At 34.7% G+C, this 27,747-nt stretch overlaps 3 protein-coding genes and 1 non-coding gene across 5 annotated transcripts; all 4 read right to left on the bottom strand.

Annotated features, from left to right (window-relative positions):
• Positions 1-1,962: 1,962 nt before the first annotated feature.
• LOC103845987 (zinc finger protein ZAT2) lies at positions 1,963-8,431 on the bottom strand. The gene has a single exon (XM_033274830.1). The coding sequence runs from the start codon at positions 7,867-7,869 to the stop codon at positions 7,108-7,110; it is 762 nt and encodes a 253-aa protein (XP_033130721.1). The 5' UTR covers positions 7,870-8,431; the 3' UTR covers positions 1,963-7,107.
• Positions 8,432-8,667: 236 nt separating this feature from the next.
• Positions 8,668-12,024, bottom strand: LOC103845986 (ubiquitin domain-containing protein DSK2b). 2 transcript variants are annotated; one of them, XM_009122903.3, is made up of 10 exons: positions 11,640-12,024; positions 10,824-11,570; positions 10,297-10,538; positions 10,105-10,218; positions 9,906-9,961; positions 9,503-9,534; positions 9,247-9,336; positions 8,991-9,148; positions 8,885-8,921; positions 8,668-8,806 (listed from the first exon to the last, which is right to left on the bottom strand). In XM_009122903.3, exons 1-8 carry the CDS (start codon positions 11,860-11,862, stop codon positions 9,000-9,002), a joined length of 1,653 nt encoding a protein of 550 aa, XP_009121151.1. In that variant the 5' UTR covers positions 11,863-12,024; the 3' UTR covers positions 8,668-8,806; positions 8,885-8,921; positions 8,991-8,999. The 2 variants fall into 2 exon arrangements, with proteins under 2 accessions (XP_009121151.1, XP_009121150.1); XM_009122902.3 differs by having other exon boundaries at positions 8,693-8,921.
• A 7,659-nt stretch (positions 12,025-19,683) lies between these two features.
• LOC103845985 (pentatricopeptide repeat-containing protein At2g17210) lies at positions 19,684-27,575 on the bottom strand. The gene has a single exon (XM_033274829.1). The coding sequence runs from the start codon at positions 26,888-26,890 to the stop codon at positions 24,677-24,679; it is 2,214 nt and encodes a 737-aa protein (XP_033130720.1). The 5' UTR covers positions 26,891-27,575; the 3' UTR covers positions 19,684-24,676.
• On the bottom strand, positions 27,169-27,365 carry LOC117126948. The gene has a single exon (XR_004449709.1). It is a non-coding gene; the product is annotated as a U2 spliceosomal RNA (small nuclear RNA).
• Positions 27,576-27,747: the final 172 nt, after the last annotated feature.

Below are 27,747 nucleotides of genomic sequence, written 5' to 3'. Positions count from 1 at the left end.
ATCACCCATAGTGGTGTCAGTTTGCCTTGGCTGTTGACGATTTGTTCTTTCTAACCTTGCTAGCTCCTGGTTGGTAAATGTAACAAACTCTCCTTGTGCGTTTCTCCGAGTATGTCTACTGGTCATGCACCTGGAACATTAGCTGCAACAAAAAGGATAAGGCAAGTTAGAGGTCTTAGACTAAATAAATAACCGAAAAATAAAGGTAAAAAGATGGTCCCCGGCAACGGCGCCAATTTGATATTACGTGTATACGCACACCAAATAACCTAATGTGCACACTACCACAATCGAATGGTATGTCGATGTAGCACTTTAGGATCGAATCCACAGAGACCAAATCTTACACTTTATCTTTATGGGATCAGAATCAAGCTAAAACAATATGGGGGTTTTAAAGTTGAGGAATCGTAACAAGCAAGTAATAGATTGAATTAAAGTTTTCAGATGATTAAAAATGCTAGCCTAGGGTGGTTTGATCGGGTGTTAAACAAGTGTGAGCCAAACAATTATTCAAGTTTAATTAAGAGCAAGTCTAGAACTCGGATCACTCAAGTAGAACAGCCCACTGTCGTGGTACTGCTCCCTATGCTGATCGATCTTGATACCTAAACTCTCGTTTGGATCAAGATGCGACAGCAAGCAATAGAGGTCAAGTCCGATATGTTCACAAAACACCCTAACATCTACTTTCGCTGGTTAGGGATGCAATGCTCATTCAAGTTATGTCTAGCAACCTATAACACTTTTGATGAATAGATTAAACCTAGAATCAGGCACTAAGTGGTTAACTTGATGCAAGCCTTAAGAACAACAATAAATGAAGACAATCGATTTATAACTTATTTATGTCAAGCTCACGGATCTAACACCCTAATACCCTAGACTAAGCAAGCTGATTACTCAGCCATGGAGCAAGAAAACACAGAGACAGAGATATAAAGCAACATGAAATATGACTGAAATAAAGTAATAGGGTTCAGGGGGTTCTTCTCAAGAGTGTAGAGATCCTTCTCCCTTTACAATAAGCAAATCTCAAGTCTCCAACTCTAAGGTCTGGTTCCTTGTCTCCAAAACAGCGTAGTGTGATCAGGAAAAACAGAAAAAGAAGATATATCAAAGCCACAGGCGGCTGGGAGAGAAAGATGGGATGATTAGGGCAAATCCCGTAATGACTTGTAGTTTCCTTAAAAATCTCTGCCGCTGGAACACTCACTCGGAACAGTCACTCGGGTTGCTCCGCTATCCGGAACAGTCATCAAGACTGTTCTGCGTGAAAACCACCAAATTGCATTGTTTTCTGCCTCTTTTGTTCCAGCTGGTCCATCTCCCATCCAATGCAACTCAAGACCTGTAATGACTCCAAAAGGACTAGGAAGACTCGATAAAGACTTGAAAACCAATTTAAAAGCATATATACAAGATGTATAAAACACCATATATCACATAGATAGCCAAAACAATTCTCTTAAGACTTTTCCATATATCACAACTCGGGAAGTTACAATATATTTTTAAAACTCGCACATAAGCTGAACTACATCTTTCATGGTGGTTCTTCAAACATGAAGAAAATGTACGATACATAATTATACAATGTAAATTTGAGTGACTCACATTATAATTTTTCCTATACATGATACATGTACAAAACGGTTAATAGTTTGGCCCTGTTTGTTTCTCCATTTGTAATCTCCATTCAAATGATCCATTTGTATGATCCATTCAGATGATCCATTCAGATTTTTGTGATTGTTTGTTTGTCCATCCACATAGCTCATCTAGATGAATCATCTAAATGGATCTTATGTTTGTTTCTTTATTTTCATTTTCATTCAAATGAATTTAGTAAAAAAATTACCAAAATATCCTTGTGTTGATTTAATCATATGTTTGATATTAATTTTAACTATATTATATTTAGTTATTTAGTTTAATATATTTATAAGGTGAATGTTCTTCATATAAAATTGTGTAATAATACATGTACGTAAACATGAATAAGGTGTGCCATACATAAGACTCACGTTCTTTGTAAACAAAAAAAGAGCATATGATTCACGTTAAAACACTAAGATATATTATAGGGCAATCTTTCAATAGTTTCTTTTAGTTTTTGTCGCAAAGATAGTCTTTGAAGAGAAAATTAACTAAAATTGTTCTTTTTATTTTGAAAGTTTTAAATTTTCTTTTTAAAAAAATTTGAACTCCATCATCAAAACTCCACCATTTAACTTTAAACTCTAAGTCTAGATTAGTTAATCCTATGGTATAAATGTATATTTACACTTTAATAAAACTTATTTCGGTCATTTTCTTATTAAAAGCTATTTTTGTAAAAATAAACTAAAAAGGACTATCGTAGGAAATTTCTCTACAGTTCTCTCAAATAGTTTTTTTTTAATTTTTGTCACATATCATCGAGAACGAAAAAATAACCAAAATGGCCTATTTTTATTTTATAATTTTTATTTTTTAAAATTTAAAACTACATCATCAAAAACCCCCACCCCTTAATTATAAACACTAAGTCTAGATTAGCTAACCCTAAAGTATAAAGGTTTATTTACACTTTAATAAAACTTCTTTTGATCAATTTTCTTCTTAAGAGCTATTTTTGTGAAAATAAACTAAAAAGAGTTATCCTAGGAGATTTTTTTATATTATACTTTAGATAATAAAATTATATTACAATATTTGGCTTCCATATATTTCTTGGCATATTTTGTTTTAAATTGATTTCTTAAAATTAAATGATAATGACACAGTTGTAAATACTTTCAAAGTTCAAAGGAATCTAAAAAAAAGATTTATATATTATTAAAACTGAAATATTTTTTAGTACCGCTTAGAAACATGGATAGCAGTATAAATGATAATTGTCTGGAAACATTGATAGTAGTATAAAAAAGAAGTATAGTGTCTTTTTAGTAATTTCATTACTATAATTACATTAATTGTCTTTTTATATTTCACTTATTAATTATAATACCTTAATAATACATCACATCATTAATTATATTACCATAATAATATAGTGCCGGTTTTTATTTATAAGTTAATCAACATTAACTTTGTGCCAATTATAACATCAAAAATATAAAATAAATGGGTTTTGCATATGGTTAATAATTCGGTTTAGTTTGTTTTACTAAAAAAAAATTTTAGTTTCAATCGGTGGAAACTTACGTAGCCAGAAACATAATTCAAAGACATGTTTTGTAAATAAAATAATAACTTAAATCAAAATAATAAAAATGTTACATTTATTTTAACTTTATTTTTCGTTCCATATAATTATTTTACTAAATAAAAAAATCTTTATATTTCACTTAATGTAGCCAAACACAAAGAAAAAGTCTTTTTTATTAGTTTATAAAATCAGTTAGGCATGAACATTGGTTATCCATTTAGGTACGGTTGTTCTTGGGTATTGTTTTTTTTTTTGAAATTAGGCCATGCTTGAATATTATAAATTTATGTGTGGGTTTTGACTTGAGACTTTCTGGTCTGGATGAGTTTGGTTCTGATGTATAAAAACCTAAAAATATCTAAATAATAAATATATTTGAAACGGATTCTGATATTTTTACCAAAAAATAACTATATTACCCGATTCGATTCAGATCTTTTGAATACAATTAGTTATATTACGACTCATCTAAAATATATAATACTAATTATGAAAAACAAATATCAATGTATAAAAATCTAAGAACCAATAATACCCGCACGGATGCGCGGATAAATTTCTAGTTCTATTTTAATAGTATAGATAAAATAATTAAAAAAACATTTATATGTGTAGAGGAACGAGTTCTCCAAAAGAATTCTCCAAAAGGGAACATGATTACCTGGATCCCAAACGAATTTAAGTAGTGATTGGGTTTCTTCGGAATCGATCAATTGTTCAATTTGATATATCTATATAAAAAACATTATCCAGCAATTGTAAGAGAATGTTAGACACAGGAATAATAAACTTAAATTCAGACTAGCAAGATGATGTTTGTTTGCTCGTCGTCCAAGTGTTCCATCTGGATGAAGATTAAAATCAATGTTCGTTTAATACATTACAAGTTTTTGAGATTTTTTAAATTTTATCTCAAATTTTCATCCAAGTGAGGATGAGTTTTCATGGTGCATCTAAATGCAGATATATCTAGTTCAGTCTAAAATGATAAATGACGAAAATAATGTTTTAAAATAAAAATAATCTTTTCAAACCAAAAATCCTATTTTTTTGCAGAAACATTTTTCCTTTTTTTTTGAACACCGCAGAAACATTTTTCCATCAAAAGTGAAAAACACATTTTCCCACCAAAACCGCAAAACACACTTTTCCGCCAAAACCGCAAAATGCATTTTTCCTCAAAAAACGTAAAACCGAACCTCTTAGACAAAACTGTAAAAATGCACTTTTCCTTCAAAATCGTAAAAATGTACTTTCCCACCAAAACGGTAAAATTCACTTTCCTGGCAAAACCTAAAAACCCACAATAATTGAAAACTGGATTTTCCCACTAAAATTGCAAAAACGCATTTTCCCGCCAAAACTACAAAAAAATTATTTTCCCACCAAAATAGTGAACCACACTTTTTCGTCAAAAAATTATTTTCCCACCAAAACCACAAAAAGGCATTTCCTGCCAAAACCGCAAAAAGGCATTTCCCGCCAAAACCACAAAACACACATTTTCTGTCAAACGCACAAAAATGCATTTTTCGGCCAAAACCGTAAAAATGGACTTTTCCGCCAAAACTGTAAAAATGCACTTTTCGTTCAAACCCGTAAAATGCACATTTCCGTCAAAATTGTAAAAATGCTCTTTTCATTCAAAAATGCAAAAACACACTTTTTCGTCCAAAACCACAAAAGCCCACTTTTCGGCCAAAACCGTAAAACGGATTTTTCCGTCAAACCCACAAAAATATAAAAACAAGTCTATTTTAGTCAGTTTATTAAAAAGACCTTCTGGGTGTATATGAAAGTTAAAATAAAGAGCGAACGGACATAGTTGCATTAAGATGATTCATTTGAATGCATAGACGAAATATAGAAACGAACAACACCAAATAAAACATCTAAATAAGACATCTAGATGGACCATACCTACAACAGAACAAGGCCCAAATTAAGAGCATCAACAGGCTCAAAAACTAACCACTATTATAATAATATTTTGATTTTATTAAGTTTTGTATTAATTTTTAATGTTGTGTTACAAAGAAAATACACATAAAGAATTGTTGAGAGTGTCTTCTCAAAGGGAAAAACACTTTCTTTCTTTTTTTGCTAAAATATTTTCTATTAAGGGGAAAAACACTTCCTCTGAGGGATATATTTATTTGGCGTATTCTCTTTTTGAAAAAGATTTACTCAGGTGATTTAAGAGATATCGAAACCTATCCGATATTCTGACCTTCATACATTGACACTAGACCCTAAAATAAATCTAAACGTCTATAAACATAAACTATAATCCATAATTCATAGAACATGTAACTTTTATATTGGAATTACATATTAAGTAATTTTGTGTAACAAACGACATATATTACTTAAACCATACAATATAAGATTTAACAAAAGAGTTGGAAACCAAACTGAAATTAGAGTATAACAACCCAGCGAATTTTGATTAGAATAACCATATGATAGACTAAGACAACCCGAGATTGAGAAAATGGTAGTTAAAATATTTTAGAGAAATTAATCATGCATTAGCTATTTCAGCAAGTTTAGAGAGGTTTAATGACGAGTTCTGGACATCTTAAAGCAAAATTGGTTGAGTCACCATTGTAAATTAATCAGCCAATGAAATTATAATGTTTTATTTAAGCGTTTTTTTCAGTTAATAGTATAATTACTAGTATAAAAATTTGGGTCATTTTGTTATACATTGGGTTCAAAAAATATTATAACGTGGTTAGACAAAATCCTGATTTACATAAGAAAAACTATGTTTTTGGTAAATAGGTATTTATTTGCGGATGTATAGAAATATGTGTACAGTAAATAAATACCTATTTAGGCAAAAAAAAAAATTATTTTTAGCAAAGACAAAAACATAATTCTAAAACAGTGATACAACTTGTGAAGATGTTCATTCCTCTTCAGGGTAACATTTGCGCCTTGACAATTCTACATGATTGTTTTCATCTCGCCACTTTGGTGGTTTCTTACTAACCACCTTTGAGGAGTTTCCCTTCAATTTTACAAGCACGCCAGAAATTTCCTGCCCAGAAGAGAGCACATGGGACATAGGAACTCCATTACTCACAGCCTGCATCAACCTCAACGATGCTCCAGCAGCAATCGGACTATACAAATATAGCAGCGAACAAAATATTTTATTTTTATATATGTCGTTTTTAATATATGTCGCTGAATAACATAATTGAAGCTTAGTTATTATGACCGTATTTTGAGAAAAATTAGAAAGCTAACATAACAAAGTTTCGTTGAGATCCTAACAATTAAGGTTACAAATATACAAGTTAGTACGTAGAATTAGATATTTCTCTAAGGTTTCATCATTTTTAACTAAAATCACTGAAAAACAACTAATTTCTTAGAACAAAATTAACTAATGTTGGAGAGAAACATTCCTCTCATGTTATGAACTCATTTCTATTTCACTTAATAATATTCCCCTCATTATTTCACTAACAATAACAACTATTTGTAAATGGAACTGTAACGAGCACTCTGTAAAAATTAGATTGAAAATAAAGTTGGCTTTTTAGTGAATCTACATTTCCATATCTCTTGTAATGCAAATATTAGGATACAACATTCGATAAGGTGAAGTTTCAGTTAAAAAAAAAACATAACAAGAATATAACATTTCTTACACAGAGAAACATAAAGATCTAACGATTATGAAAACTGATGGACTTAAAAAAAAAAGCTAACTTTGACATTTATATTGAATATTACCAAACACATATATCCTATAATGCAATTTCACCGTCAACAAATAAGTTTAAAATAGAATATTACAATACCCCAATCGTATAAATTCATCACACAAATCGTGCACACACAAAATAGAGAGTTTCGTAAAGAGAAAGAAACCAATACCCATTATATATATTATAATGTCAGAGTCGTAACCTAAGATCCAAAGAAGACTCTGGCAATGTGTCTGAAGAAGAACCGGGCAAGTTGGTCGACGCAGGAACATTGAGATCGATACCAGTCGAAGCTTGTTTCTTCTCCTTTCGATCCTTATGCCAATGACGCCTCATGTGACCACCCAAAGCTTGACCACTAGAAAACGCTTTCGAGCAGATGTCACACCGATGATTCATCTCTGACACAACCATCACACTCTTACTCTTATCATCTTCATCAACGATCTCTTGAGGAGCAGAAGGAGGAGGTGGATCTACGTTTAAGTTCAAAATGGCGGAACATATATGTCCATCTAACGCTTGACGTGACTCAAACACTTTCTTACAACCTTCACACTCGAACCGTCCTCCAACTCCTACACTTGAACCGGTCGTGGAGGCATTAGCCAACACTTGACCTTCTTCCGCTGTAACAGAAACCGGTGGTGCTGTTGGTTGGTGGTTAGGAGGAGGGTTGATGCCGCGCCACTGACGCTCAGGGTGAGATCTCATGTGTCCATGGAGTGCCTTGGAAGACCAGAACTTTTTGCCACATACTTTGCATGGTTCTGTGATTAAGGGAGCATTAGGGTCAGGTTTACGCCTTGAAGAGGATGAAGAAGTGGCTTCGTTGTTGGAGGTTCTTCTAGTGCGTTTTCTTCTCGGGGCTTGGTTGTGACTCGAGGGAGTTACATTGGAGGGAGACGATGGGGGATTCAAATTGAGATCCAAGTCTAAATTGTTATTCATCGTCCAAAGAAAAGAGAGAAAAAATGAGACAGAGTGGGAGTTATGTAGTAGAAGGAAGGAAGAAGTTAGTTTGATTCGTGGAGTCGCTAATTACTTTGCGGTTTCTTTAGCAGTTACTTGTCGAATTGTTTTTTTATTCCTTTACCATGCCCCCTTGTTTTGTAGGATTTTCATTTTCTTTAATTTTTTGGTTATTCGAATTTAAGTCAAAACAATTATATTGTTCTGCTTTTCAAGCCTTGGGGGAGGGTGCATTCAATTTGGATAAAATTGATTTTATATTTAAAATTATAGATCTTCAGTTATTCAAACATAAATTTTGAAAACTCTTGTGAGTTTTTGTGTTTCTAAATTTGTGATTTTAAAATAAACTTTATATCTACTATAATTGAAAATATATTAAGTAATAGATTTAAAGAAATTTGTAGTGATTTTAAGAGTATTTTGATGTAATATATTTCAAGAAAGAATTTTAGAATTGTTTAACTAAATCATTGTAAATTTTTAATTCAGCCAAAATCATCTAAAAGTTCATTCAAATCAACTTTTTTTCAATCACTTACAAATACATAATTAAATTTGTACTAAAACCAAAAAGACGTCAGAGCAAAAAAAAAAAAAGAAGAAGACCAATCAAACTAAACAAAAAAGTATTTATTTATCTGGTTCAGGTCCCTTTTTTTGACATCAATTGTGTATAATTTTGGCTAATTTGGTTTGAACCGGGTACGGTCTCCAACCGGAGGTTATCAAGCCAAATCAAAACTAATTTTTGTTGTTGTTCGATTCGATATCAACTGCATCAAAACCTCTTTGGAATCTCTTGACGATGAACAACAAATCACAACGTAAAATTAAGGATAACGTTAATGTAGTAGCAATTCCAAGTTCCCAAACCAGCTCTTACATATGTAAGTTGTAACAACTCAAATAAAATCTGAAAGATGAAACAAAATATATAAAACAAATGTTTTGGGGGATGACGGGTAAAGAGAAAGAAGATGACCACAAATACCTATCGTGCGGCTTTTTTATCCACAAGTTTCACGATCCTATCATAAATATGAATTATAAGAGTTCCATAACTGAGAGATTTGATGAGAGACAATCAGTTCACGAACCTGCTGCTGCTACTGGCCAATACTTCCCAAGAGTCGTTCTACAGCAGCGTTAACGTTTCCATTGGTCGCAAGCAAAGCCCTTATGTTCTCTGCTCTGTCATAGAATCCCATTTCTTGCAGCTGTTGCAACTGAGTCGCAAAGCGTTCCTCTGGAGGAACTGGAATCAAACACGAAAAATGTTTCAGCGGAACCATCGCTACATATACATAAGAATAACAAGAAAGAACAGAGAGTAAAATTCCAGTGAAACCTAACCATTGGACTGGTTCGTGCCACTCAGGCCGCCAGCACCAAGACTGCCAAACATATTCATCAATAAATCCAGCCCTGCGTTGTTGCCTGTCCCTATAAACATTGCGTTCGTACCAATTTACTCAATAAGTTGCATGTGAATATGTATGTGCTACAATAAAACATGCACTGATGAAGCAAATGGAACAAAAAGGTGACTATAAGAGAAACAACTCAAGCCATTATAATTCAGATATAGATAACATATAGTTGCAACTACCTGCGGCAGCAGCACCAGTTTGTCCCGGTTCCCTGCAGAGAAGATGGAATGGGAATATGAATAAGGATTGATGGAAATTAAAAATTAATAAGAGATATCAACACTCTGTTAGCTTATGCCAAAAAGGCAAAACAAAAAACGTTTACTTTTATGTTCAAGTGTATTTCAACAATTAAAATGCTTCACAGCCCTAAGTAAGGGTTTACCAACGATAAGCCCAGTATAAAAATACAAGAGTTGCTGTTATTACTCATGATTCAATCCTTGCTTAAGATAAAAGATCATTCACCACCAATGGGATTATCTGTTTAGCTAGTCACACACTATTGTCTAAACTCAATATAACACACAAAAAAATACAATTAAGATATATAAATGACATGAGAAGGATATCCACACTTACTGGCTGGTAGTATTCCTATTCTGAGGGAAAAGTGATTGCTGTAGAGTCATCATTTGCTAAAAACCAAAAAACAATCAATGACTTTAGTTAATGAAACTTCATCATTTGGTAATAGCTTAGAGATACAGAAATGTTTCTTTGGAGGGACAACATGTTCCAAATTCACATGCATAAACACAAGAAAGGAGGCCCAACTGACCTGCATCATCTCCGGGGAGCTAAACTGACGAAGGAAATCTGGGTTCTGCATCATTTCCCTCAACTGAGGATTCGAATCAAGCATGGTTCGGAGTTGTGGGTTTAGATTCATAAGCTGCAACCAAGAGAAAACATTAAACACATGTTCATCACAATGGCAACAACCTCTTAGCATAGGTAGTCTAGGCGTTACCTGGTTCATGTATTGTGGATTCGAGAGTAAGCTTTGCATCATCTGGGACATGGCTGGATTTTGCAATATCTGGCTCAACTGAGAAGCATCCGGAGTGGCTCCAAGAGGTGAATCCGCTCCAAGCATACCCAGTCCACCAAGTCCCCCAAGACCACCAAGGCCTCCAAAGCCACCAAGACCACCAAGTCCAGGGCTTCTCGTATCCCCACCAGAGTTTGTCCTTCCTGGGGCGTTTGTCTGGCCTGTAAAGTGTCCCCACAATATGTTCAATAATGTTTATATCATTACAAGTAAAATTTAACATAGAAACAGGCCAAGAAACTTAATCATAACAACAAATAGAAAGAAACTACATAAACTAACTAAGCAATTTATTATAAACGATATTGCTCCTAAACCAACGTGGTAAACACAAACTTCTATTAATAACCAAGCCACTCTTACTGTTATAACATATTATGGAACACCCCCTTTAGAAGACGACTAATCACTCAGGCAATTAAGAGAAGGGGAATGAAGTTTCTTACCAGCAGTAGCACCCCAAGGATTAGGAAGTGGATTAGCATTAGGAATACCATTCCCTGTCCCCGTCTCAGCACTCGGTGTAGTAGAATTATTAGAAGCATCGCTACCCTGCGTAGTAACCCCCTGGTTTCCAAGGAGAGCAGCAAAAGGATTCGAAGCAGCATTGTTCCCCGCGTTCCCGGACATAGTAGTAGCATTCATGAGCGGCTCCTGGACATTTTCATACATGCGCCTAAGATGGTTAAACCCCTCAGGCATAGACTCAATATTACTCATGGCCCTATCAGTATTCCGCATCATCTCACGCATCAGCTCCGGGTTCCTCGCAGCTTCCATAGTCTGCCTGAGGATGCTAGGATCATTAAGCACGTGGCCAAGCTCAGGGTTGCGGTCCACAAGGTCACGCATTTGAGGGTTGCTCATAATCATACTCCTCATAAACTCAGGGTTGTTCATAAGATTCTGAATGGCTGGTGTGTTCATCATGTCTCTAATCATGTTAGGGTTTTGAGCTAGCTGCTGCTGTGCCTGATCAAGATCAGGAAGACCAGCTCCGAATAAGCCAGACATAGCATTCCCACCACCTAAGGGGTTGAATCCAAGCCCAGGGAACAAAGCTTCTCCTGCGTTTGAACCAACACCTCTAGTAACACTAGGAGGAGTGGGTTGGTTAACCGGAGCAGAAGGAGGAGGTGATGAAGACGGAGCAGAGCCTCGAACCATGTGAACGGTGTGATCAGCCTCCAAACCTAAATCAGATCACAAATCATTATTTAAGGGATTCATCTCAGAGAAGGAGAAGATGAAGAAACTCTCACCGTAGCTGAGAAGAGACTGGTCGTCCTTGAGGATGCGGCCTTTGTAAATCAAGCGCTGCTGATTCGCTGGGACTTCGCTGTGCTGCGCGACCAACTCTTTGAAGGCCCCCACGGTGGAATCGAGACTCGTTCTCACGCTAAACTTGGATCCGTTCGAGCACCTGACGTTGACGGACACCGTGGCAGCAGTCAGAGGCTGACTCGAATCTGCTTCTCCACCCATTCTTAGATCCCTTAGTTTAGTTCGATCGATCAAGAGCCCTCTAACCCTAGAAAAGCAAATTCAACGAAGAAGACTAGAGATAAAGCTGGGTGTGGGTAGATTTCTTGATATATAATTTTTATTTGGTCGGAATAACAAACAAATGAGAGAGAGACTTTGAGGAATGACTTGGGCTTCAGAGAACGTATCGACACCATCGGGTCGGGCAGTCGGGTCAGATTCCTTTCTTCGATCCGAATCTGATGATACACAAGGATGTGATGTGATCTTACTACCCACGGCGTCGTTTAGTTTTGTTCAACTTTTCTCGTAAAGGCCAGGTGATCCCAATTACGACGATGTCGTTTCACATAATTTAACTTTTTCGTTGACCCGTTATGACAATCTCTAAAGGTTTACTTTATTTTTCACTAGGGGTATATCGGCGCTACGCGCCGGATCTTGAATAGTGATATATATATATATATATATATATATATTAATGATTTCAAAACTATTATTTTTACGAAATGTGAAATTCATTGATCATTGTATAAAGAATAGGAATTTACAAAAAAAAATAAAAGCCTACAGATGAAAATTTACATGGCTTAAGAAAATGTTTTAGACTGCAAAGTTCTAAACTGAAACTTCAAAAACCAACGTTTCATTAAGCATGCAATCATGTTGCGAATTGCCTTGTCAATGATCCGAACCACTATTTTTGTGGTTAAGATTTCATAACTATTTTTGTGTTTGTAGGGAAAAATATAGTAAATATATGGAGGTATTTAAATTTTATTTTACTTTGTCCATCATTTTATGAATTAAAAAAAGGAAGTCAAATATATGCATAAGAATAAACATGACAACCAGTATTTTCGACTACACCAGAATTTCTAAGTATTATGCTCTTAGAAATGAATAGAGTTTTTTGTTACCATCACATCCATTTGAGCAAAATGCTTTTGGAATTCGTTGACTACTTTAGCTTGTTCTATGGGTGACATTTGCTGAAGATGTGAAAAAGACCAAGATTTATCAAAAAAGTGAGAAGATATATCAAAGTAGTAAGTGAAGCAAAGTGTGATCCATATCTTGTTCATTGCAACCGTGGATGTGGCTGCACCTTTCATATCTGATGAGATTGAGGTGCCTCATAAGAAGACGGGTCATCAGCCATGAAGAGCTCGTTCTCCACCGCGAGTAGCTAAAATGTGATGGTGGGTTAGTGGTTTATGATACGACCACAATAATATACCTTCAATCACACTGAAAAAGTCCAAATGCACAATATTACAACAATTATATTTAGCATGGGGTGGGGGTTGACATTTATGACTTTTTAAATATAATTTAGTAATTCACATAAATTCACGTTTATGTTCTAGTTTTGTCTAGAAGGCATATATGAGAAAATAAAACTTTTAGTTAGTTTGCGTTCCCAATAATTCAACAACCAGAAGACAAATTTTAGATGTGTTACTTCAGTGAAGGACAACTGATTTTTCTTTATAGAACAATGGTTATATTCTGTTAGACTCAAACCAATTATGAATCAGTCTAAAACCAATTTTGCATTGTCCGAACCAGATACGATTTCATTGAACATGCCTGAAGGCACAAAGTTGAATGACATATTAACAACAGGGCAATAAAATCTACGTTGCTGCCGTTTGGCTCCTGATGTTTTAAGCTCATTGAATAGAGAGCTGAGCTTTTTCCTGAGCTTGTCCTTATAAACCAGAAAACCCTATAAAATACAAAACAAATCAGGAGTCAATTCATTTCCTTCCAAAGCAATTCATCAAACAGTTGATAATCCTTGATGATCCAATCAGCCCCATGTACCTGAATAATTGATTAATAGAGACAATGTGAAGAGGGTATAGCAGCATTTGTGCAGGAGTCAAATTCATTTCCTTCCAAAGCAATTGCCTCAGTTTTTAATTTCTCATCACCACCATCTTCGACATTCTTTTTTTTGGTTGATCATACTCATTAAAGTCCATTCCTAGACATAACTTCAACAATCACTCAGTGTACAAAACATAACCAAAAAGCATATTAGAATAAGAACAATCACAAACACAACATCACTCTCATTCGGCGAGTGTCTATCCTTTTCAAAATTTCTCTTGAAACTTTTCAGAATAAAGAATCAACCAGACCCATGTCACATAAACAGATAATATGAAAATTTAACAATCTTTTGGGAAAAGTCTGCGATAGTGTTTAATACAACATATTAGGATAGGTTCTATATGCAGCAAAATATAAAGCACATGGGTCAGTCTGTGGACTCTTTGAAAGGCTTAACTTTAACTAATTGTCAACTGATTACTTCCTAGCCTAGCCGTAACATTCACTTTGCTATGAGAACCTCAACTATGATCACGCTAAATCAGCAAGGACACTAAAAACAGTTCCCGAAGAAGGAAAAAGAGACAAGTAGATGAAAGGAGTCTTTTCTGGTAATACTTGATCACAACTTACTTGCCCAATGTATGTTTAGCAAGATCCATAGTTGATATCATGACCCATGCGGAAAAAGAACATAATTCTAGAGTTAACCCTCGCTTATCACAACACTGAAAACATAAATGCCAAGTCAAACAGATATGTTGACAGCAGAGTTCTCATTTTTTTTTAAAGCAGGACAAGGAATGAACAAATATTATAGGAAAACATGAAAAAGGGAAGGGTAAGTAGGACTCACCCAGGCTATGAGTAGATAAAAATGCAACAGTGGCTAACTGATAGAGTTCATTTGTCTGATTGAAGAAGAAAAACTGTTGGTTAATAATCTACAAAATAAATTGCATTGGACATAAGATAGGAAAACCATCTACCCGTGATGCTGACCATTTGCTTCACTAACCAAAGAATACATGTCCGTGATAATATTGACAACGTAGCCAAAAACGAAAGCAACACAACCACCCTTTATAAAAGAAAGAAAACACATGATTAACATCGATACTTAGAATATGATATAGGAGCAAATAATATTATCAGTCTTTCCTTACATTTTTGCCATTGACAACACGCCCTCGAGAACGCCAGAGTTTCCCCTAGAACAACCAAATCAAGCAGAAATAGATGCTACAATCAAAACTCCAAATCAGTGAAAAAAAGAAAGCAATACTCTGACAATCAAACGTTATAATTCACTTTTCCAACAGTGAGGTTGCAAAACAACTGATTCAGTGAAGATAGCATACCTGCTAATTAACCAGAACCATAAGCTCTCCAACTTTCTGCTTCCCAAAAACGGAGGAGGTGGGTAACAACAATTTCCTTACACCGACCGGCCTTTAACTCACCGTTTAATTTTGAAAAATGTCACACCGTTCCAAGAGCATGCCCTGCTGCTCCAAAAGGGTCACACATGAGCGTCCGATTATGGTACTATAACTGCTCTTTCTGCACTTTCTTTTGGTCATGGAGTGAATGGTTAGGTGATTCAGTTGACTGTAAACAACATGAGTACTAACATGAAAGAGTAATATCAATACATCCTCTGACTTACCACTGATGAGTTTAGGTTGATGAATATCTCCATATAGACAGTATTTTGTGGCTCTTAAGCTGTTGTTGGTAGCTGAGGCTGGTGGCCGCAGCCTGCAGGGGCAGAGGAGGGCCTGGAAAGTCCATAAGGTGCTCTGAACGCACTGATGCCGGAGAGAAAAGATTGACATCTTTCTTGCTGTTTCTTGGACCTATCTAGCTGTCCCTTTAGATCCGTCTGGAAGTGCTTACAGACAAAACATAAATCATTAACCAACCTAAGAAACTCAAAGTATATTCAGTTAAATAGTAACCAAGAAGTATCAAACGAAAACGGGAATCAAACAATTTGATCAAAAATGATGCCATAATAATAGAAGTAGAATTCGAGCATGATTGATATACCCCCAAACCCAAAACATAGGTTTTCATGACTCGATATTTTGTCAATAAATAGGGTCCGATAATCTGAATAAGAGAATTAATTTATCCAATCTGATAAGGGATTCGTACAAACCTTTGGAGGAGAGAGATTGATTAGAAACGAAAACAGACATGGAATCTGGGTGCTTGTTAGTCAATCTGAGAGAAAACATGGTGAGAGGTGCTTGTTAAAGAGTTTGGATCGACGCTTCAACTCTGTGAATTACATCGTTATGTGAAAGAGAAAGACAGACGACGACAAACCCTAACACTGAATGAGTTTCTAAACGGGCTCAAGTTCGGGCCTAATCTATTCATTTTAATAAAAGCCCAGTACGCTCAAGTACGGAACAGCCGACGGAAACAATCGCAGAGGCTTTGGTATTGTGACACGTGTCAATAAAAGCCCCTCCCTCCATGCTGACGTGGCTTAATGAGGAGAGAGGCAAGTCTGTTTTATTATATAAGATTCTAAAATAACTTATTCTATATCTAGGGTAAACCCACTATTTATTATATTATAAAGTAAAAACAGAGTATAACATTTTTATTCTAAATTTTATTTTAGATTGGAAAATAGAATGAAGTTAGAAATACCTTAAAACAATCTTTTATTCTACTGTATTTATAAACGTCCAGCATACCTCTGAATAAAAGTTGTTTAATGCACAATCACTGATTTGGTTTAACTTCTCTCTAGTCCAACCATGGTAACCGTCAAGGGCCAAGCCACCTTATATTATGGATGCAATAATAATATTTATGTTTTAATTTTTGTGATAAATTATGTTTTAAAAACTAACTAAAATATTAAAGTTTTTAATAAAATAAGAAAATATTTTTAAAATTCAGTAACCAAAATAAATTTCATACAAAAGTCTTATATAGTCATCTCAAAACACCAACAATCCATATATCCAACTATTTGTTATGCTCACCTGCAAAGGAGAAGAAAGAGGGTGAGTAATATAAGTCACTCTATGAGGATTTCGGTCCAAGAGTCCAGTCCAATATTGCTAAGATCCAATTGAAAGACAATGGGCCGACGTAGGTCGAAGGCCCATCCCGAGTTGACAAAGTGATTCTGCCAAGCTGACCAGTTCAAACCGAAACGTAAAGGAGATAAAGGCATTAAAGACGATCATAAAGGCCAACCATACTCGCCATAGATACGTCACTGTTATGATCCACACCCTCAACAAATATAAAAGGGAAGGACGGAGAACGAGAAAAGGGATTTGAATTTCTTCACATTGTACTCATAACAAAATACCTTTGTATTCTCTTGTTCTTAGATAACCTTCAGGTCCTATAATTGTATCCATTGACATTATCAATAAAACATACACATTTAAGAAAACTATAAGTGATGTGACTAATGAGTACCAAACTGGATGAATCAAACAATGACGTCTAAAAGTCAAATTATTAAGCATGTGTTAGCACTTATTAATCCATCACTTAGCTATAATACTACTAGTCTACATACTTCTTCTGAAATCACGTCGTATACACGCAATCGCAAATTATGTACCCTAATTTTAAGTGAATCTATATTCTTCACTCATCGCCAAGGAAATCATACTAAGAAGGATCAAAAAGAGATTGATGAGGCCATTAACTACCTCTCATTTCTTGCTGATGGTCTTTACCTCAATGTAAAATTGATTAGGTTAATCTACTTCCCTTTGCTAATGTTTCGTGTTTTGGTACACACATATAAAAATTCAATATGGTTAATCCAAAATGTTTACTTTCTTGTAGCATTGTTGACTTTGTGTCTACTCATAGGTTAGAAATACTTTGTTTACTATGGATGTCATTATACCATGGGTGGCTCTATAATCTTTTGGTACGTATTTTTATACATTTTTGAATTTTAACATTTCGAGTTATAGAAAAGTTTCAATGTTGGCTGGTTCTCCTTTCTTTACTACCTCCACGAATTCAAAATCATTGTTGCAATCAGATGAAATTCTAATGATGATTTGTTGATTGAGCTTGTTAACTTGGCGCAACTTAATCAGGAGCTAACCATTAGTGACAACAACTCTGAGATTCAACTCAAATATGAACTTTACTTTTTGTCAATTCATGTAAATGCACATGTATCTCTATATGAAATTTCTTAGAGTGCAAGATCGATTTATGATATAACTGAAGCTAGTCACACAAATCTGCTCATTGCATTTTCAAATTTTACTGGCAAATCCCATAAAGCATATGTGCCCCTAAATGAAGTTGAGAAACATGCAATTGTAGGTTCTCCAGTTTATCAACTCATGTGCAAATCTCTTCAGATGTGAAAGATACAATTAAACTCAGACCAGAAGATGATATTTTCATACACAAATATTATGTTATGCATTGAGACAACCCCATACGTTTCTTAACTATTCTGAAAAAAAAAACCTTGCCATGGTTGAAATTTTCAGGTGAAATAATCAAAGAATTCTTGAAAATATGCCAGAACCACTTGTGACTTAATCAACATATCTTGCTAATTATTTAAGATAAATTTTCCAAAAGTTAAGAGTTTATTAGCTGAAACTGAATTAAACTAGTTTTCGTAAAACACTTCTGCAAAATGATGTACCATTTTATTAAAAAAATTTGTCTATCCAAGTAAATGTAGTGGTATCTCTTTACGAAATGGTTTAGAGTGCAAGCTAAATGTATGTTAGAACTAAAGCTACTCACTCAATTCTGCTCATTACATTTCCAGATATTTTATAGTGCATTCTTCGTTAGCATGATGAACAAGTTTGATTTCTCGAATATCACTCTTTCTCTTTTCTTCTTTTCACAGTAAACTCTTCATCCTAAAAGAAAAAAAAAAGAAATCAAGACAAAGTAATCATATATGTCTTATATTGACAAAAAAACAATAAAGAACATAAGACTGTATTTTAAGTGAAGAAGACTTGCTGAAATATATACAGTTTGTGGATCAACACTGAAATGATTTGAGTGATTTTGGTGGTGAGTGACCTGAAAAACAAAGATATGAATCAGAAATGTTATTCAGCGAACACAAAACACAAATGAGATTAGAGTACCTATCCCAATACCTGATTACAGATCCATGTTGTATAATGAACCTCTCATATCCAACCCATCGCCACTTGTTTAAGATTCAACCATATAAACTCACAAAAAAGTAAGGATGCATATAACTAAATCAAAACTTTTAAAGAGAGAACAAATTCCGCATCTCCTACAAAATCATTATGCAAAACACTATTCCTTTTTTAATTTGAATCTGAGAAGACATTCAAGTGGTTTCACTTGTATCTGAGAGGACATCCAAGGAGTGGCTATTTATATCTTCAGTCTTCAATATTTTAAGTTTTCGGTGTTGATTAATCGATGGAAGAAGAAGTGTGATGAGAGAGCCGTTCGTTTTCGTCGCCATATTCAAATTTGGATTTATATGCATGTTAAATTGATATTGTAAATGATTTGTTGTATGCAACCTGCAACGTTTTTATATTGAAAGGCCGCATGAAGCTTGATCGTGATCTAATTACTTAAGAGGGAGTACTAAACCTTGTGGCAAAAAAACTGCATAAGGTAGCATCAACGTGAATTCTTTTTCATTATCTTATTGTCGATGATGGTGATTTGACGTGAATCTATATTTTTCTCTCAAGACCAGTGAAAGGATACCAAGGCGCAGCAAAAGTATGTCAATAAGGTCATTAACTAAATATCATTTCATGTCGATGGCTTTTACTTTAATTGTGAGGTTAATCTACTCTCTTTGCTAATTTGTTTTCGGTTTTTGTACGCACATAGAAATATTATATATTGCGCGCTAACCCAAAATGTTTACTTTCTTACAAAATTGTTAATTTTGTATCTACTCTTTAGTTAAAAATATTTCGTTTACTCTGGATTCCCATATACTATGGGTGGTTGTATAATCCCTTGTACTTTTTTGTGCATTTTTTTTTCTCTCAATTCAAAAAAATGTCAAGGAAACATACAACTTATTATCATGTCTTTTAAGAAAGAACTAGATCTTGACCCGCGCGCCCGCGCGGGTGTTTCTTTTCGGTTTGTATTGTTTGTATTGTTTATTTTTTTTGTTTTAAATTTGTATAAGTGTGATGTTGCTAATAGTGTAGTCTATGCTGATTAAAAAAAATAACATTAGTTATTTTTTATTATATCCACATTGTCGAGATAACGTTTGTTCATCGTAGAATTTGTTTGTGTTTATTTGTATATAAAACCAATTAGAAAAAATATTAATATGTTTTTATTTATTAGTCTGTTTTAGAAAATAAATAGTTTTATTTTTAAGGAATAAGTTTTCGCGAAAGTACTAACACTATTATTTTTTACTATAGATCAAATATAGTTGGGTGGATTATATGTATATGAAAGAAACTCGAATTTTAATATTTTTTGATATTATATAAAAATAAATAATATATAATTTGTTATATTAATATAATTTGATAATTTTGTAGCCGAAGCATCAGAATAGATTAAAAATAATTTGGTTCAGTATATAATAGCATATTTAGAAATAGATTTTTGTGATAGATATGTTGATAAAAAAATTTAATCGACATAATGGGCTTTTAATTGTTGGTGGTACAAATGGTTAACCTGTTAATAATATAGATAACTAAAGCCCAATTAGGTATTTAACTACTTTACGCAGGAAAAAAAAAACAGAAACGACCATAAAAAAAACTCACCTCGCGATCTAAACAAAGGACTCTAGGGTTCCAATGTTCCAAGTTCATTAAACATCTATTTGGCGAGTTCCACAGAATTTCTTACAATTTCAATCCTGTTCAAATGGATCAAAATGCAATCAATCGTGAAATCGATAGAATCAAGGTACTAATTTTCTTGAATTTTTGTTGTAAAAGCTGAACCAACTATATCCTCTGTTTGACATCAACGACTCATCTTATGGGTATCATATTGGTTTACTTGCAGATGTAAGAACTGAAGACATAGAAGGAAAACGTAGACATTGAAGACTTCAAAATTAAGACTTTGAAGATCTGTGATCCTTTGCAAAGATCTGTGATATAATGGACAGTGGTCAGATGAAATTGTGATCGAGATAGAGATAAGAGAAAATCCATAACTGTAATGAGGATGAAGCCCACATGAAAGTCTAAGAAAAAGCTAAGTACTCTATTTTCTTCTTTTCAATATCCGTGTGAGTAATAATCTAAGCTACGCTGGTTGATATATTATTTTAGTCTGTTTGTCTTAACACTTGAATAAACTTATAAAGATAATCTTCTTTGAAGATAACAGTTGTTTGAATAGGTCAATTAGGATGATATATGTAACATGGTTTCTTTCTAAAATTGGTTGTAGATTACATGTATATGTCTATATAAGACAGAGAATTTATTTTCGGTTGAGTATTTATGGAACCGCATTGTTGTTTATGTACATTTGTGTTATTGTTTTCACTTTTAGAGCAACCAAAAACTCTTGTTAGACGTCGATGATATGAATTATAAAGCTGATTGATAGAAAGAAAATATACAACAAAGTTCTTATTTCTGATTTTTTTTAAAAAAAATTCTATACATGGCGTGCAGGTCATACAAGTCTGTTTGATACTCAACGTACACTTTCAAGAAGACAACATAGCATATCGAACAACACAAGGTTAGTAAATCACTGCTGAAGTTTAACTCTTATAATACAAAATCACATAATGTAGAACATATACGATTATAAATGTGATAGGTCCAGCCTTATATATATATTTGTTTTCTCTTAATTTGATTGAATTATTCATAACTGGTTATGGAAAAGTTTTCAATCACACGCCATTGCCCAATTGGTAGTTTCTATTGAACATTGTACATGTGATTTCTTTTGCATTAAGCATGGATTTTCTCATCCTATAAAATATGTTTTTGGTATTAGTTTTAGATCAACGGAACTTGAAAGAAAATATTTGATTGTGTTTTCAAAACTTACATATTCATCGGCAAAAACCAATCGAAGAGTCTCTCCTCCTCTGAATGAGGTGTTTTGTTGCCAGGAATTGAGCAATTTGACTTGAGATCACCATTTAGTTTTAAATGGTTTCACGTTTTTCAGAGCTGTGAAACTTGTATTGGTCGACATTGTTTTTGTCTCTGATGTGAATGGGAACGTAGTCCTCGATGTAGTATGAAGAGAATATATAGTTCTTTAGGCGAGATATTGACGGTAGTAAAATTTTAATTAAATTATTTGAAAGATTGATTTGCAAGTTGTAGAATAGGAATTACTAAATGTTAGGAATATTTAGTAAAAATCTTTACGGTACAATTTTGCGTAATGGTAAGTATTTTAAATTTAGGAATATACTAAAGATGTTGCAATGTGTCTATCCTAGTAAACTGTGATTAGAAAGTTTAGATATTTTGTTATTAATGTGATAGCTTTAATTTAGGTGCTTATGTTAATGTTAGTAAGATAGTCAATGATTTTAGGAATATTTTTATTCAGTTGATATCTTGTTTTAATGCTATGTCCAACTAAATCGCAAGAAAGATTTTCTGTTTGAAAATACTAAATTAATATAAATTTTGAATCCTATTTATTCACAACTAATATATGCTAAACCGAATGGTTTTAAAGTTGTATGTGATTCATGTAATATATGTAATCCGGTTTAGTGATGTTCTGAACAATTAACATTTCTGAAGTTATGTATTAGTTCTGGTTTGTAATGTTAATTGAATTGGATTTTGGCACTTGAATTAACAATCTCGGTTTATTAATTTATTTAAACCATTTCTTGCAGATATTGGGATAGTGGTGATATGAAAAAGGAATCTCATTTTATTGGTTAGAGAGATATTCACGCCATTTGAGTCAAACAAATGTTAATGAGCTTGCCCAATCATTTTGTCATACCCCGTGAAAGCCTCGTCTAAATATTAGTGAATACATAGAGTTAATGTCAGTGGCAATCACTTGTAATTATTTAGGAAAAGTCTGGGGTAAGTATAAAATGTACTCCTGTTTTAATAGTTTAGATGCTCATATTCTATATTTCCCACAAAATTATTCTGTAAAAGTCCAATTCCTTTCTTTTATCCGAATATGAACCAAATGATCTCACTTATGACCCGTTTAATATACAATCTAAAATTACAATGTCAAATTTAAAATAAACTTTTAGACAGCAACTGAAATGACATTTTTGGAATAAAATCATTTGGAACGAACATTCCATAGGGATTCCATAAAATAGTTATTAGTGTTAATGTGTTATGAATTACTATATGGATGTCCATTATTGTCTCATTTGGTTTTCCATGTTACGGTTTTAACGAGGCAACAAATAACACACAAATGATGGATACTTAGACAGGAATGTTACCACTCAAGTGATGAACATCTACAATCTTCCAGTGTATTTTGAGATTGAGAGAAGATGAAGGGAATGGTCAAGATCAATCATATTTGAAAAAGAATCAAGAGATGAACACATTCCATTCGTGTAACAGAATTGAAGGTCAAAAGTTTGCCAATCAAATGAGACATTATAGATGAAATTAAAATATGAAATTGGTGTCCATAGAAATATCTTTGAGTCTAATTTCATCTCGAATTTGAATCAAGTCATTTCAGATGATAAAACTTGAGATATGGTTGTTTCCGTGGGACATGTAAAAGTTGTTTTAGGATACCTATTTTCGACTGATTTCCCAAATATCGCTCGATATTCTGTCTTACCAGAGCTAGACCGGTGTCTAAAGTTAGACATGGACATTAGCTTCGATTTTCAAATGGTTTGAAGTCATCAAAATATTCCAGTTTCAATGAGGAGTGTCAAATCTGCCAAGAGAAGTGAACCGATCCAAACCCAAAACGAATGAGTTAATTCATCACATTGGATTGTGTCCTATCAGATATCTTAAGTTATGTTATCATCAGGGGGAGTAGTTACTAGTGTTAATGAAAACTTTTAAAACATAATTCCAGATATTTTATTTTTAATGAAACAAAAATAATAAATCTTTAAAATCTATGATAATGTGAATGAATGGAATGTATAGAATTCTTTATTCCATTTATAATTTCAGTTTTAATTTCATTTCATGCATTCCATTCTTTTTTATTCCACAAATAATCATTTTTTATTTATAATATTCCTATTAGGAATGATGACCAGTTAGACCACAATATCGGGGAGGTATAAGACGAATCTTTAGCAAAATATATAGTAAAATATAGTGTGGACCCCACAGAAAAACAAAAAACCAGTCACAAAGGTAATGGATTAATGACCGATCTTGGTCTGGTACTGTTTGCGGACCCTGCTGAAACGTGGCAGTCCGCAATTGGTTTCTTTTTAAAAATTTTTTTTTTAAATCAGCAAAAAACAAAATAAAATTAAAACTAAGAAACCCAAAAAGGGTTTCACGGATAATAATGGTCTTAGGGCATCTGCATCGGGCGTACCTTGGGCCGTCCGTTCTTTTTTATTGGGTCAAAAATAATTCAAAAAAAAAATTAAAATGGGTGGGACGGGCCGTAAGTAAGGGACAATCGGGCTCGTCCGGTATTACACCCTTAGACTTTTCTCAAGTATATGAATCGCTTCTTTGGTATTCCCGTGTACGGTGTACTGCATATCCAGCGACCTTAGCTGGTGAAAGAAACAATATCAGATATATATATATATATATATATATATATATATATATATATATATATATATGTTTCTTCAAATATCTCTGAAGCTTCTATCATACTTCCGTATTTAAGAGTACATATTAATCAGAGAGCTACGAACAGTGGACTTCTGCTTTAAACCTAGATGAAGAAAGTGCATGAACTTAATCAAGAACTGACATGCATCTTGAAACACTCAGCAAACTAGCAAGAGCCAAATACTTAAAACCTTTTTCTCCTAAAAAACTTTCGTTGAGATCCATTCCATTGAATTTTCTGATGTCAAGCATCTATGAAGGCTCTGAACGACGGTATTTATCTCACAGTCACTTTGTTTTAGCTTCTCTCCCGCCAAGAACCTCCTAGACACGGTTCCTTCAAGAACCGTGCTATAACCCGCAACGACCCGAACCTTTCTCTCCTTCACCAACCTCCTCATTGACGCTACATCTTCCCACGATTTCTCTGCAGCGAACACGCTGGACGCTAGCAAATACCCTGAAGAACACAAGGGTTCAAGCTCAAGAACCTCAGCTATTGCCTCTGTGGTAATAATCCCACTTCTCAAACGGTTCCTGCAGCCGCTAAGAATTGATCCCCAAGCACTAGCCCCGGGTTTTACGTCTTCAGGAAGGTTCTTGATTAGTTCCATGGCTGTTTCAATCTCTCCAGCTCGGCTAAGCATGTCAACAAGACAAGAGTAATGCTGCAACGAAGGTTTCTTGTGATCTTTAACCATTGATTTGAAGATCATGAGACCTTGCTTGATCAGTCCTCCATGATTACAAGCTGATAAAACCGCAAGATAAGTCACAGCGTTTGGTGCGTAACCTTCTCGTTTCATTTCCTCAAACGATGCTAATGCTCTCTCCGGTAAACCATTTATAGCGTACGCTGATATGATCACTGTCCAAGAGACGACGTTTTTCCTAGGGACTAGATTGAATGCTCTTCTCGCCACTTCTATGGCGCCACATTTTGCGTATGCGTCAACAATGGAGGTATCAAGTGAGATGTCAGCTGTGGCTAAGCCTCTCCGGATAGCTATTCCATGTGCCCATTTGGATTTTCTCAAGTCTGCTGAAGCAGAGCATGCGTCAAGAAGATTAACCACGGTGACGGCGTTGGGCTTATCCTTCATCTGAGAGAAGATTGAAATGGCTTCATCTGGTCTTCCAGAACGAGCTAATCCAGAGATCATTGTGCTACATGACACCACATCCTTGTACGCCATCCACTCAAACACGGCTCTTGCATCATCAACAAGAGTGCAGCTTGTATATGCATCAATCAAAGAGCTTAAGGCAACTTCGTTAGACTCATATCCAAACCGGATCATCACGCAGTGTACTGACTTGCAGGGCAATGGCTGCTCAAAGAACTTGCAAACCTGAAGAAGACTCACGAGTGTAACTTCATCAGCTTCAACTGCCTCTTTTCTCATCAAACCAAACATCTTAAGAGCCTCTTCATACCTTTGGTTGTGTACAAACCCGGCCAAAATCGAATTCCATGACACACTGTTTCTACAAGTCGTCTCATCAAACACTCTAAACGCTGAATCAACATCAAACCCTTTGGAATATATATCGATGAGTGAATTGCGCACAAACACGTCCCCCAAATCAAACCCTTTACGTATAGAAAACCCATGAACTGATCTTCCCATATTAACATCCTCAAGAACAGCACATCCCTTGAGCACACTCGTTACAGTTACACTATCAGGCTCTGTTTCCCCCTCACGAACCATCTCTCGGAACAGCTTCAACCCACACACAGGTTCTTGGCTTTGCACATAACTTCTGATCACAACACTCCATGAAATAACATCTCTTTCAGACATTTCGTCGAACAGTTTGCGTGCGTTTGTTAAATCACATTTTGCATACAAGGACAAGATCGAATTTTGAACAGAGGAAACCCCATAAAATCCACTACGGATCACGTAGCTGTGAATCTTCTCTCCATCAACATACAATCGCAAACCACGTAACGCGTGAATCACAAGAACCAATGTCGAGACATTAGGCTCAAACCCCCAAACTCTCGACTTCGAAAACCACCATAGCCCTTCTTCTACGAACCCATGATCAAGAAACCCGAAAACGACGACGTTCCAAGAAACAGAGTCTCTCGAGGTCATACAGTCAAACACTCGCGTGGCGGAACACAAGTCTCCGCATTTCATGTAGAAGTCAGCGATGGAGTTCCCGACGGAGACAAAAGACTCAAACCCTCTCTTGTACAGACTCGCGTGGATGCATCTGCCTCGTGACAGCCATGAGAGCTTACCACAAGCTTTGAAAACGATGGGGAAGAGGAAAGGGTCGTTAAGTTGAGTTCCAGATGTCGTCTGTATCTCTGAATAACTAGAGAGCACTTCCCGCCATTTTCCATTGGAGGAAGCTTGCTTAATCCTCCAGGACAAAGCTTGTAGCTTTGAACACATGTGTGTTCCTGTTTCTTCAGGCTCTTGAGAGCAAGCTCATTTCAATTGCAACTTATATAGATTTTAAGCAATTACAAAACATTACACATTATTAAGTTGCAACATATGCTTTGTTTTATTTACATGTAGTAAACACAAATAGTGTTCTAATCATCTTTAATGAAAACAAAACCAGAGATATGGAATAAAATCTCGGAGGGTTGAAAACAACACTAGAGAGCTCGTTATTTTGAGTTTAGCTTATCTAGTTGACGAGAAAGAGTTGAACTATTGGTTAGTTGGGTTGACCCAGGCCCGTGCAGTAGTGCAACGCATGGACGACTCGCAGAAACCCAGATAGCAAGCTATCTTAACGAGTTTTCCTCTCTAAAAAAATAGAGTTAATATCGTGTGATCCGATGGACCACATATCAGATATTAAACTGATACGAACAGATACTACACTTGATCTTAGCCAAAAAGCCGAGAAAGGTATGAGTTGAGAGCCTGCCCCTGTTTCCTCTTTTATAGTGTAAAGCTTATGGCTAAATTTCTATACCTAACCGATGTGGGACGTTTAGAAATAGCATCTCTTCAACAAAACAAAGTACATGATTTAGCAAAAAGAAGGGAAGTACAGTAACCAAAACTCGTGAATAAAGATTGAGGTGGTGGTGTTTAATTGAATCTCAGCGATCTATGTGAGGAATATATCTTATATGGAGAAAGGTTTTGTTTATTTGAGAACTTGAGCAAAAAAGATGGTGTGTCTGTACAGAATTTCCCAATTATTATTGTCTTTGGGAAGGTGTTGTTAAATATAGTTGTACACGAATAGTAACAACAGTTTCTCTATGTTCCTGGCTTCTAATTAAGCT

The sequence above is a fragment of the Brassica rapa genome, chromosome A07, assembly GCF_000309985.2.
Source record: "Brassica rapa cultivar Chiifu-401-42 chromosome A07, CAAS_Brap_v3.01, whole genome shotgun sequence".
NCBI classification, from domain to species: domain Eukaryota; kingdom Viridiplantae; phylum Streptophyta; class Magnoliopsida; order Brassicales; family Brassicaceae; genus Brassica; species Brassica rapa.
The sequence above is the reverse complement of the archived record's forward strand: the minus strand, read 5'-3'. Positions and strand labels throughout refer to the sequence as shown.

Excerpts from the sequence above, each read along its gene's own strand:
- LOC103845985 (XM_033274829.1), bottom strand. The coding sequence starts at position 26,890 with ATGTGTTCAAAGCTACAAGCTTTGTCCTGGAGGATTAAGCAAGCTTCC.
- LOC103845987 (XM_033274830.1), bottom strand. The coding sequence starts at position 7,869 with ATGAATAACAATTTAGACTTGGATCTCAATTTGAATCCCCCATCGTCT.
- LOC103845986 (XM_009122903.3), bottom strand. The coding sequence starts at position 11,862 with ATGGGTGGAGAAGCAGATTCGAGTCAGCCTCTGACTGCTGCCACGGTG. Across the intron at positions 10,539-10,823 it reads TCCTTGGGGTGCTACTGCTG|GCCAGACAAACGCCCCAGGA; the intron begins GTAAGAAACTTC and ends GACACTTTACAG. Across the intron at positions 9,337-9,502 it reads AACTGGTGCTGCTGCCGCAG|GGACAGGCAACAACGCAGGG; the intron begins GTAGTTGCAACT and ends CAATGTTTATAG.